Source organism: Pristiophorus japonicus, chromosome 2 (assembly GCF_044704955.1).
Source record: "Pristiophorus japonicus isolate sPriJap1 chromosome 2, sPriJap1.hap1, whole genome shotgun sequence".
NCBI lineage: Eukaryota > Metazoa > Chordata > Chondrichthyes > Pristiophoridae > Pristiophorus > Pristiophorus japonicus.
The window spans coordinates 314,929,874-314,942,480 of record NC_091978.1 but is presented as its reverse complement, the minus strand read 5'-3'; the positions used below and the strand labels follow the sequence as shown (position 1 = coordinate 314,942,480).

The window sequence follows — 12,607 nt, the reverse complement described above, 5'->3', positions numbered from 1 at the left end:
GTCTTTTAAGAACAAAAAGCATTTTATCCACAGCCAGCCTTTCTGAGGAGTTATTTAATTCTGTATGATGAATAATTTTAATTGGCTCAGATTACATCACTATGGATTCCATTATTCTGTGAACAGATAGCACTAACCTTGTTCTGAACATAACAGCAGGATCCATATTAACTGAAGCCATACGGCCAACATGACGGATTTCTTTAGCAATCATCCGTAGCTTTTCAAAATTCACCAAACCTTCCACTTTGGAGTCATTCCCTAAGGGAAGAAAAAAGAAAATGACTCCTGAGGAGGACAGCTAAACAGATCTCTATTTTACACATTAAAATGTCTATTTAACATCCAGAGACCCCATCAAGGTTAAAAAGGTAAATCAGGAAGTAGGGAACGGATGACCCCAAGCTTCAGTTTTAAATGTCTGAAGATTGTAGGATGAAGGAAAGACTGAACGAAATAAGGAATTCCAACGTTTTTATGGTCCTGAGAAGGAAAATGAGACTGCATGATCAGTATTGATTTCAATACTAGGGATGTTGGTAGGAGGAAGGCTACACTGACCGTAATTCAGGCTGGAACCAATAATGGTTAGCAGCTATGCTAACCTAGACTTTGCAAATGAATTAGTGAAAATGGAAGGTTAAAGAGAAATTGCACCATAATTATAAATACATGGCATTCTGAAAGGTTAGACTGTGTAGTTAGACCTATGATTACACCTTTCCCAGGATTTTTCATCATCCAAATGCCTGCAAACACTATAAAAATGTGAAGTTAAAAAATAGTTTTGATAGTGGATTTGGTAGAAGCATGGACTAGCATGGACAGCAGGCTGTACCTGGGACTGAGAAGGTTGAAGGTGATCAGAACTCTGCACGGGTCAGCCCACACTGCGATATGTGTGCGCATTAGGTCCGTGCAGCAGAGCTGGTTTCCAGTCATCTTGGTTAATCCTTGCCACTGGACCAAGACCTAGTTCTGTCAAGTCCGTGTGGTGACTGGTGTGCAACGGCCATCACAAGTTAAAAAAATCCACGCACAGGCATCTTCCACCCTTCAAGATGTAGTTCGAGACCTGGAATATTAGTTCGGGATCTGGTACGTTGAAACACCTGTGAACTCATCCCTTTTCGGCGTGGAAGCAAGTCATCCTCGCTTCGAGGGACTGCCTATGATAATGATGGACTAGCATAGAGTAATTTCTATTAAGGAACCTCGGTTTGAGCTCAGCCTAGCCTAGACTGATGGGATAAAAGCTTTCTTCAACTCTAACATTCTTATATAAATGAGCTTTGGCAACCTCATCTCAACAAAGCTCAGTCTGAAGGGCCATAGGTTGTTTGGTGGGAATGTTGGAAAAAATTACGAATTGCAGTGGGAAGTTCTCTTCAAAGATTTGAGTTCAGCAAAAAATAGAGGAAGCTTTACTGTGCAGTTTAATGTGGTGTACCTAATCTAGGAATAATTGATGCTGAGACGATACACAAAACAGGAAATAAGCCATTTCCCAGCACTAACATCCCTTGTCTTGCTGAATGCAAAACATTTAACCAATTCTACTTTCAAGTTATGATTTTCATGTGTTTTCCACTCAGCTCAAAATGGTAGAAGTGAATGTCACTGAAGATAGAAAGCTCTTTGTTGGGTTTACTTCCATTTCTACCATTCATGCAAACATAAATAAACGTAGGAATGTAATTGGATTGTAACCTCTGGAGCTCAGTTCTATCATCACCTCTCAATTAGGCAGTGATGTTGACCTCGTTTTTTTTTTAAACTGAGGCACACAGTTTCCACCAGCATTTCTCAGCTTGACAAATAAAAGTCACCTTTAATGGCCACTGATCTTTCAGTCTATATTTAGATATTCTTTGAAAGTTAACTGTTACAAAAGGGAGAAAGAACGAAGACAGAAATCTTTCGGGGGTTTTGAAAGTCAACTGCTGCAACTCTACTCGGAGACCAGTGGAATCTACCAGAAAAGAAAGAGCACTATGGTGGCTGGAAGCGCCAATGTCTGTCCATCCTGGGGGGATGGGGAAAGGTTTATCCAGGCACCCAACTGCAGCCATGTCCTGATTGAGGAGGCTGATCACTTTTTTTAAAGAAGAATTTGTGGCACTTTCTTCTGTGGAGTGCAGGGTGTTCAGGCCTTGTTCGGGGCAAAACCTTTCTTCGCCCTTACCAGGCAATTGACTGCAATGGGACAGAGCCAGGGGCAGGGATCCCTACACCAGCAGTACTGCTCCTTTGGTTCAATTGGGATCCGGTGCATCTATGGAGAGTTTTACGCCCAGTGAGGAGTACCGGCCTCCACATCGGTGGATGTGGGCCCCATCAGCGGATGTGGGCCCCATCAGCAGGGTTCAGGCCAGGGTAGTGGCCTGGAACCCATTCACCCCATGGAAGAAAACTCTCCAAATTCTTCTTATTTTCAATCACAAAATCACAGACTGTTATTGAGAAATTCCAAGTCATATCATGACTACATAATTTCCTCATACTTGAAGAATGAGAGGCTTGTACAAGCTCAATGTCAAGAGTAAAACTGTTTTCAACATTTCTCTTCTTTAGCATTCTGATGTATACAAGATACATAAGTGTATCTTTATTGGGAAAATAATAGATTGACCCGTGGTGACACAGCTTCATTTAGTAGAGAATAGGATATAACTGGAAATTATCACAACATCGTAATGTTATTGAGTGGTTCAGATAAATTCATAAAGCTTGAGTTATTTATATTAGTCACCCAAGGCCAAAGATGAAACTGAAATTACTTGTGAACATGCAATAAAGTGGCATAAATGGGGGTCAGTGCAGCAGTCATGGTGGACAACAATGGATAGTATACAGAATGTTGTCAATGTGGCATAACGTAACTATTACAAGTTTATTGAGAACTGAGTAGTTGCTTACCAAGAAATATGCTCGGCACATGTTCAAATTATACAACATCCTGGTAAAATATTAATCTTTAATTTAGACAAGAGACGTATAGTGTAGATATATATGACTGCATTTCGGGCTATAAGATACTACAACAAATATCACTCAAATCAAGCATATTTTGTTTTAAATGTGAGGGGATTGGTGAAAGACAAAGGTCGGAATTTTAAGTTTCTGATACACCGGAGCGGGCGGGGGGGGTGGTAGACCACATGCTGTGGAGTGGACAGATTCCCCATCTGGAAGTCAGCCTGTTTGAAAGGCTGGCTTCCACTCGGGCAAGAACGCTAGACAGGAGCCGCAACCTCAGGTAAGTGCGAGCCCCAAGACTATGGGAGTGACGGGGGTGATGTTTATATGGGATGGGTTGATGGTGGGTGAGTTTTTACGGCTGGGAGGAAGCAATTCTGTTCCTCCTGGCCCACAAGGATTCTGCCCCGAGGTGGTCCTCGCCTTGCTGCAGCTACCCGGAGTCCCGAGGCTCGGGATCACCAGCCAGCCACAGTTAAACCTGCACAGCAGCTTAAATCCGATGCTTCCAGGCCTCATTATCATATTTAAGATGCCAACCCACCTCCTGAAAGTGGGTTAACTCAGAAATGGGTGGGTTGGACGTGGGGATTTAGATTTTTAATACTTTAACCTCCCCATCACCCCCAACCCAGACATTGTTTCATGTTAAAATACCCCCCCAAAGTAATTAAATGGTAATGCAAAATGTGCTAACGTATCAAGATGATTGAGAAACCATGAGCATGGTGTGAAAAGAGTACTGATATTTAAAGTAGAGAGAACTGCAAAATTGGAACCGCTATTTTTAAAAACAGCTACCTTCATGCAGGAATGTCAGATCTTTCTTGATCACAGGGAAGAGAGGAATAATGGGAGGCTGCAGGTTCTGGTTATTGAGGACATTGCGGTATTTAGCCATATTTCTGGAAGGGTCCAAGAGATCCTGAAGATCCTGAAATAACTTCTCATATTTGCTTGGAAGTTTTTCCCAAGTATTCCTCAGTCGTGCCACTGGTGAAAGATATAGACCACTAGATTTTATGTGAAGACAAAAAAAAATTACAATAAGTATTACTTACAACAAAATCTAAATACGACTTTTAAGAAGTAAACCACTAATTTAACTTGAAATTTACCACCTTTAAATTTTTTAAAATAAAACGCAATGTTTCAAACTCTAAAACACGAGACAGCAATTTTGTTTCTCCCCCTTTTTATATGAATTTTTGAATGTATGACATTTTGGGTTGAAATGAAGATTGTGGTAGGATTCAATTCACACTATCAGTGGCCAAAACCATTCAGCAAGGGTGTAGCACACATTTAGCAACATAACATGTGAACAGGCCCTGCAGAAACATTTTTCATTTGCAAATACAGCACTTGAGAGTAAGATCCACAGCACAACTTACACCATTATAATTTTGTATTTTCCAACAAAATAAATGTTACATTTTTCTGAATTTATAGCAGAAATATATTCTTATTGTGTATTATTCAGCTCTAGTTTTAATAGTGCCAACAATGAACAGAAAAGATATAACAATCGTGATACCCCACTTTCCATTTTCACCTATAATTAATTCAGAAAGAAGTCAATAAGAGTTAATTAATGTCCTTGGGTCACTGTCATTTTCAGCAAGCACTGGGGATTGCAGGAGACTTCCTTTGCCGGTCTAACCCACTTATCCTTGACCCCTGCACTATTCCAGCACTGGGACTGCAGTTTACAGACATTTTTCATGTAATTGAAACTAGTTAAATAATCTATCATAATAAAATATATTACAAACAAGTATTTTAACTTGTGTCACAGATTTACTATTTATATAACTCATTAAAATTTTAGTAGTGCTGCAATCTTTGCATAATATGCACTTCAACAATTTTTAATGCTAACAATAAATCTTGTGTCTTTAATATTTGTCAGCTTTTGTTATTATTCAATACAACATTGGAACTTGTAACATTCACTTTTGAAAATGCATGATTTAACTCATTCCCTTTTCCTACAATAGGAAAAGCAAACTACATTTGTGTCCCACCATTGAGAAGCTTATCATCACCATTATTCCATTTCCAAAAGAAACAAACACATTTGTCTAATCAAGATTAGTTTTACTACGTCAAGAATTATAACTCCTTCAGATTATTCCACTAAATCATCGTTTGAAGGAAATATGTTACTCATCAGGTCAAGCTTCACATTAGAATGATTTGGAAATGACAGTAATGCATTTAAATTTTGGTTAACAGAGTAATTTCAAACCACTATAAGACTGCTAATAAAGTCTACAGTATTGTAACGCCTTTCCATCTTCTGTGATATTTCCACGACCATATGATTAGTTTCAATACAACACAGAATAGCCACAGATTTTGGTTGCAAATTTTACATAATACAGTTTTGACAAAATTTCATTTTAATATAAATGCTCCGAGCACTGCGTTGTGGGCCAAGGATCCCAGATTGGCAAAGTGAACTACTACAAAAGAATGCATTTTAAATTTACAGCTCCTGCTGAAGGTTTCTCCGACATATGTACAGAGGTGGATGCTGATGATGCTGCCTGACCTGCTGAGTATTCCCAGCATTTTCTGTTTTTATTTCAGATTTCCAGCATCTGCAGTATTTTGCTTAAAAGAATATAAGAAATAGAAGGAGTAGTAGGCCATTTGGCCCCTCAAGCTTGCTCCGCCATTTAGCAAGCTGTTCTGATCTTGGCCTCAGCTCCACTTCCCTGCCCACTCCCCATAACCCTTCACTCCCTTATCGTCCAAAAATTTGTCTACACCTACTTTAAATATATTCAATGACCCAGCTTCCACAGCTCTCTGGGGCAGAGAATTCCACAGATTTACGACCTTCGGAGAGAAGAAATTCCTCCTCATCTCAGTTCTAAATGGGCGACCACTTATTCTGAAACTATGCCCCGCTAGTTCTGGATTCCCCTACGGGTGGAAACATCCTCTCTACATCTATCTTGTCAAGCCCCCTCAGTATTATATATATTGCAATAAGGTCACCTCTCAGTCTTCTAAACTCCAATGAGTATAGGCCCAACCTACTCAACCTTTCTTCATAAATCAATCCCTTTCATCTCAGGAATCAACCCAGCAAACCTTCTCTGATCTGCCTCCAATGCAATAAGGAGACTTAAATAAGGAGACCAAAACTATACGCAGTACTCTAGGTGTGGTCTCACCGATATCCTGTACAGTTGTAGCAGGACTTCCCTGCTTTTATATTCTATCCCCCTTGCAATAAAGGCCAACATTCCATTTGCCTTCCTGATTACTTGCTGTACCTACATATGAACTTTTTGCGTTTCATGCACAAGGACCCCCAGATCCCTCTGTACTGCAGCATTTTGTAATTTCTCTCTATTTAAATAATAATTTGCTTTTTTATTTTTTCTGCCAAAGTGTATAACCTCACACTTTCCCACATTTGTGTTGTAGTAGATGTTCAAATTCAGACCGAGTCATATATCAATCATGGCTCATTTTCCATTTGCTAACTCTCTCGCCATCATCTTTACATTCTCTATAATCCCCTTCGGCTCTTGTTTCCATCCTTATAGTTGTATTAGTTGGTTCTTCACTGGATCAACTGCACCTTTCCATCTCCCTTTGATAATCTGCTGTCCATTAAATTCAACAAAGCCTTGCAAGGTTTACAAATTATCACACAAAGTACCTCGTGAAATTGAAAATAAACATTCATACTTGCCAGTAAAACACTAAAGGGGACTTTAAGAGAAAAATGCTAGTGCTCTGAATATGATACATAGAAACATAGAAAACAGGTGCAGGGGCAGGCCATTCGGCCCTTCGAGCCTGCACCGCCATTCAATATGATCATGGCTGATCATTCAACCTCAGTGCCCCACCCCAGCCTTCTCTCCATACCCCCTGATCCCTTTAGTCGTAAGGGCCACATCTAACTCCCTTCTGAATATGTCCAATGAACTGGACTCAACAACTTTCTGTGGCAGAGAATTCCACAGGTTCACAACTCTCTGGGTGAAAAAGTTTCTCCTCATCTCAGTCCTATAAGGCTTACCCCTTATCCTTAGACTGTGTCCACTGGTTCTGGACTTCCCGAACATCCGGAACATTCTTCCTGCATCTAACCTGTCCAGTCCCATCAGAATTTTAAACGTTTCTACGAGATCCCCTCTCATTCTTTTAAATTCCAGTGAGTATAAGCCTAGCCGATCTAGTCTTTCCTCATATGTCAGTCCTGCCATACCGGGAATCAGTCTGGTGAACTTCGCTGCACTCGCTCAATAGCAAGCACGTCCGTTCTCAGATTAGGAGACCAAAACTGCACACAATACTTAAGGTATGTTCTCACCAAGGCCCTGTACAACTGCAGTAAGACCTCCCTGCCCCTATTCTCAAATCGCCTCGCTATGAAGGCCAGCATGCCATTTGCTTTCTTTATTGCCTGCTGTACCTGCATGCCTACCTTCAATGACTGATGTACCATGACACCCAGGTCTTGTTGCACCTCCCCTTTTCCTAATCTGTCACCATTCAGATAATCATCTGCCTTCCTGTTTTTGCCACCAAAGTGGATAACCTCACATTTATCCACATTATACTGTATCTGCCATGCATTTGCCCATTCACCTAACCTGTTCAAGTCCCCCTGCAGCCTCTTAGCATCCTCCTCGCAGTTCACACGGCCACCCAGCTTGGTGTCATCTGCAAACTTGGAGATATTACATTCAATTCCTTTGTCTAAATCATTAATGTATATTGTAAATATCTGGGACCCTAACACTGAACCCTGTGGCACCCCACTAGTCACTGCCTGCCATTCTGAAAAGGACCCGTTTATTCCCACTCTTTGCTTCCTGTCTGCCAACCATTTCTCTATTCACGTCAATACATTACTCCCAATACCATGTGCCTTAATTTTTGCATACTAATCTCTTGTGTGGGACCTTGTCATAAGCCTTCGAAAGTCCAAATACACCACATCTACTAATTCTTCCTTATCCACTCTACTAGTTACATCCTCAAAAAACTCTAGAAGATTTGTCAAGCATGATTTCCCTTTCATAAATCCATGCTGACGTGGACCAATTCTGTCACTGCTTTCCAAATGCGCTGATATTACATCTTTAATAATTGACTCCAGCATTTTCCCCACCACTGATGTCAGGCTAACCGGTCTATAATTCCCTGGTTTCTCTCCATCCTTTTTTAAAAAGTGGGGTCACATTAGCTACCCTCCAATCCAATAGGAACTGATCCAGAGTCCATGGAATGTTGGAAAATGACCACCAATGCATCTACTATTTCTAGGGCCATTTCCTTAAGTACTCTGGCATGCAGACTATCAAGCCCTGGGGATTTAGCGGCCTTCAGTCCCTTCAATTTCCCTAACACCATTTCCTGACTAATAAGGATTTCCCTCAGTTCCCCCTTCTAGCTAGATCCTCGGACCCCTAGTATTTTCGGGAGGTTATTCGTGTCTTCCTTAGTGAAGACAGAACCAAAGTATTTGTTCAACTGATCTGCCATTTCCTTGTTCCCCATTATGAATTCACCTGATTCTGACTGCAAAGGACCTACATTAGTCTTCACTAATCTTTTTCTCTTCACATATCTATAGAAGCTTTTGCAGTCAGTTTTTATGTTCCCTGCAAGCTTACTCTCATACTCTATTTTCCCCCTCCTAATTAAACACTTAGTCCTCTCCTCTACTGAATTCTAAATTTCTCCCAGTCCTCAGGTTTGCTGCTTTTTCTGGCCAATTTATATGCCTCTTCCTTGTGGTCTTGTGCTCCTGCTCAAGTCCCACCTCATTAAGTGTTACTTTGAGACTGTACGGTTTTCAGTTCAAGCCAATGAAGCCTTCACTCAGTTTTATACCCTGTACACAAAGCAATTCCTATGTTGTGATAAAAGACCTGAACATATCAATTCCCCTTGCTAACTTGAATGGAAACACATGACGTTCATCTCATGTATCGGTTTTAAAGTTTCCCTCCCTCTCCCTCTGCTCCTCTTATACTTTTATTTTATATACTATGCTTTGCATTTCTAAGAAACGTAATTTGATTTTCCTCCTGCTGATGCATCTCTTTGGAAGAGTGCATTTTAGGCTTTTTTCATTATTTGTCTTCTATTTAATGTTCAAAAACTTTAGTATCAAGTTTAAACTTCTCATCCTTGTGTTTAATCTCCCTCTATGATAATATCTTCCAGCCTTACAACCCCCCCACCCCCCGCCCACCAAGAACTATACATTCCTCCACTCCCTTCACTTCAACGTTGGTGGTCGTACCTTCAGCCATCTGGGCCCTATGCTCTGAAATTCCCTCCTAAACCTCTCTATCGCTCCACTTCCTTCTCGTCCTTTAAGACTCCTTAAAACCTGCCTCTTTGACCAAGATTTTAGTTATGCTTCCTAATATCTTATTTAGCTTAACATCCTTCTTTTAATTCATTCACAGGATATGGGCGTCACTATCAAGGCAGGTATTTATTGCCCATCCCTCGATGCACTGAGAAGGTACAGTTGGTGTAGGTCTGGAGTCACATAATGGCTAGACTGCGTGAGGATGGCCAGTTTCCTTTTAATTAGGCTTTGGCGAAGTGCCTTGGGATGTTTTTCTATATTAAAGCTGCCATATAAATGCAAGTTGTTTTGCTGTTGCTGTTGAATTAGTCTCCAAAGTCCCTATTGCCATACACCTCACCATATTTCAACCATCTTAAGCTTCTCTGCTGCATGACAGATATGGCAATGCCACATGGCTGAATACTTAAGCCTAGAAATTGGAGACGTTAGCACTGGCCATTAAGGTCGGTTTTGTTGAAAAAAAAATGGTAGCCACTTTATTTCTGCCCGCTTTTTCTAGATCGCGCCGTTGCCTGCGCCCATTGCAAGTATTTTAATTAGCAGGAGCATGACGTCAGTTGTTGTGCAATGCTGAATTGACGCACGCTCATCCATTTTGGAGTTTGCTGTTCTTCTTGCATCCCTCTCCAAAGCATGTCAGTGCATGAAGCCGTTAAACAGCGTGGCGAGGCGGGAGAAAGTTGCAGTGTGCTAGAATCCATACAATAAACAGCTGCTGGGATAACTTAACTATGGAGAGCTATTGGAGTGAAAACTGCTTTCAATGAGATGCATCAAATCTACCCCCATGTCAGTCAAACAGTATAGGAGGTTAATACTTTTAAAATGAACTGTAATGTACTACAGTTATAAAAATCTCAGGAAAAATCAAAGCTGCATGTCCTTAAATTTTATACATTTGGTATTTTCTAGTTTAGGAACTGATAAAATGATATGCAAAGATTGGAAGTCTGCTTTTAAAAAGCTTGACAGCATATTCTCACCAAGAGTTCTTCAAAAGTCTGTTGTTAAAAATTTTATTGAACTATCTTCTGCACCATTTACACTAGTAAACTCCTGACCAACAGTTCGTGTTCCCCATTTAAAAAAATGTATATCTATTGATGCCTCATGCAATGATTTAAGGACATCAGTGTCACAGTCTTATGTGGTGATTTTAGTCACAGTCCCTCCAGATCTGAGCTTGTACTACAACATTCACTCACCAGGGAATGAATTCCCTATGCGGTATGCAGGCTAGTACACGGTCACTGCAAGCCGGTGCAACCCCATCACCAGACTCGATAGTCAAAAAGTCACACTGAGCCTTGAGACGCGATCTTCGGCTTCCTGCTGAGGTTAGCACTGGAAAGAGCTTGATGCAGAACAGATTTTCTGCTTCGCTAATGTAAATTAACAGGCGGTTCCAGTACTAAGCCTGCGCTCTTTCTGTGGGGGGCCGTTAGCCTTGGCCCGTTAGCCTTGGCCCGCACTGTTACTGACAGGTTTCCGGCCTACTCGAATTTCTAGGCCTTAGTTAACAGTTCTAAATCCAAAAGGTAGTTGGGGTAGGGGTATATTTTCACTGAAACGAATGATACAAACTTGGATTGTGTACTATAATCGAACAGTTATGGTATTTGCATTCCATTTACAGCAAAAGGTGATTAGAAACGTTTACCATTATCAGAGTTTAGTCCTTCCTACAATGAACACAAGATTTAAAAAAAAAAAAATTTTGAAATAAAAGTTTCTCTTAGTGGACATATTAAATTTTACCTGATAATTGCAAACATGGAGTTAAAGTTCTTGCACTCTCTACAGTGCAGTGCCATCTTGATAAAGTGTTTAATTATCTTCATCCTTTTCAGTTGGTTTGGCTCTCTAAGAACCTCTGTTGCAACCCAAAATGTTTCCTGATTGATAATGTTCTCAAATTTCTTCAGATTGACACATTCAGTTTTTGACTTAAGTTTGAACAAGTCATCTATGTACTCTGTGGGTTCAATGTTACGAAATAGTTCGAAGTTTCTCATGGAGAGCTGGGTGGCAACTTCAATAGTGCTTAGTTGTAGCAGTATGATATGGCTCTCCCGGAGCAATTCCTGAGCATCTTCATCTGAGCAGAGTGTCTCTGTCTCCATGTTGTTCTTCAGGTAGTACCTTAGGGAGGCAAAAATAATCCACATTACATTAACTGAAAGGAAAGGAATACAGCAACAACACTTGCATTAGACTTATTCCAGGTGTGTAAATCGTTTCTCTTCTCAATTTATTTTACACCAACTGGCAATTAACTCTCACCCTCCCCATCCCAATTTTTTCTTGCACTGCCTTCAAGTCAGTAGTCGAGCAGAAACAGAATTTCCTATGATGCGCTAACATTCTCTCACAACTTTCTTAGAAATCTCTCACATCACCCACTGTGCTATCCTAAAACTGGATTTACATTGGGCTGGATTTTCAAGAGGTTTGTGACCGGGTTTTCCCCGCGATTTGACCCTCCGTGGGATCCTCGGTTACCTGTTTACGGCAGCGATAGGAAGTACCGCCAGGGAGAGCTGCACTGGACGTGTAACACAGATTGCATTACAGTCCGAGTTTCGGCACTCTCCCGACGCGTACGCCACGTCCAGAACAGTGACAGATAAAAACCTGTCGGTGCAGCCTTGCCAGCAGCAGCAAGTTAGAAAACCTGCAAAAAAGGTAAGTTCAAATTTTTTTTTGTTGCAGCGATTAGTTAGTTAAGCGTCTTGGTAATGTTTTTGGAATGTTTTTTTGAATTCCCCCACCCCCCCCTTCCCAAGACCTCTCTCGCTGCGCAAACGACCCTGCAAACTTGGGTTTTGCGCCGCCAATAATTGTGCAACGCCTCCCTTTGTGATGACCCCCAAAGGCTGAAAATTCGGCCTAAAATCGGTAGTGCAACGAAAACGGTAATTTTCACGTATTGCTACCGTTTTCACCCAAGAACCCCAAAACCCAGCCCATTTTATTGTGCACCATGCTTGTCTGATGTCTGCAACCTTCTTCTTGGTGATTTCCCAAACTGAGTTTGAATTCCACGAGGGGCAAGTCCTGAAGAAATCAGGGAGTAAATTAACTCAGGTGCTTCTGTGCACCACCCAGTGGCCTGCCCCTGAACAGAGGACTGGGAACATTGGGTGGAAGCAATTGGAGGGGGAAAAGAACACTTTACAAAATAAGACAAAAAATAATTCCCCCATGGTAGTGGCCGATTTGATTCAGAGGTTGATATACTGCTATGCTTGTAGGCAGTATACC

At 41.1% G+C, this 12,607-nt stretch overlaps 1 protein-coding gene across 1 annotated transcript in view; it reads right to left on the bottom strand.

Annotated features, from left to right (window-relative positions):
- rapgef2b (Rap guanine nucleotide exchange factor 2b) overlaps nucleotides 1-12,607 on the bottom strand; it is a 710,204-nt gene that overhangs the window by 83,544 nt on the left and 614,053 nt on the right. Inside the window, exons 19-21 of the mRNA XM_070871784.1 lie at nucleotides 11,102-11,485; nucleotides 3,781-3,992; nucleotides 138-261 (exon numbers count right to left, since the gene is read on the bottom strand). Of these exons, the coding sequence (XP_070727885.1) occupies nucleotides 138-261; nucleotides 3,781-3,992; nucleotides 11,102-11,485 (720 nt within the window). The remainder of the gene's footprint in view (nucleotides 1-137; nucleotides 262-3,780; nucleotides 3,993-11,101; nucleotides 11,486-12,607) is intronic.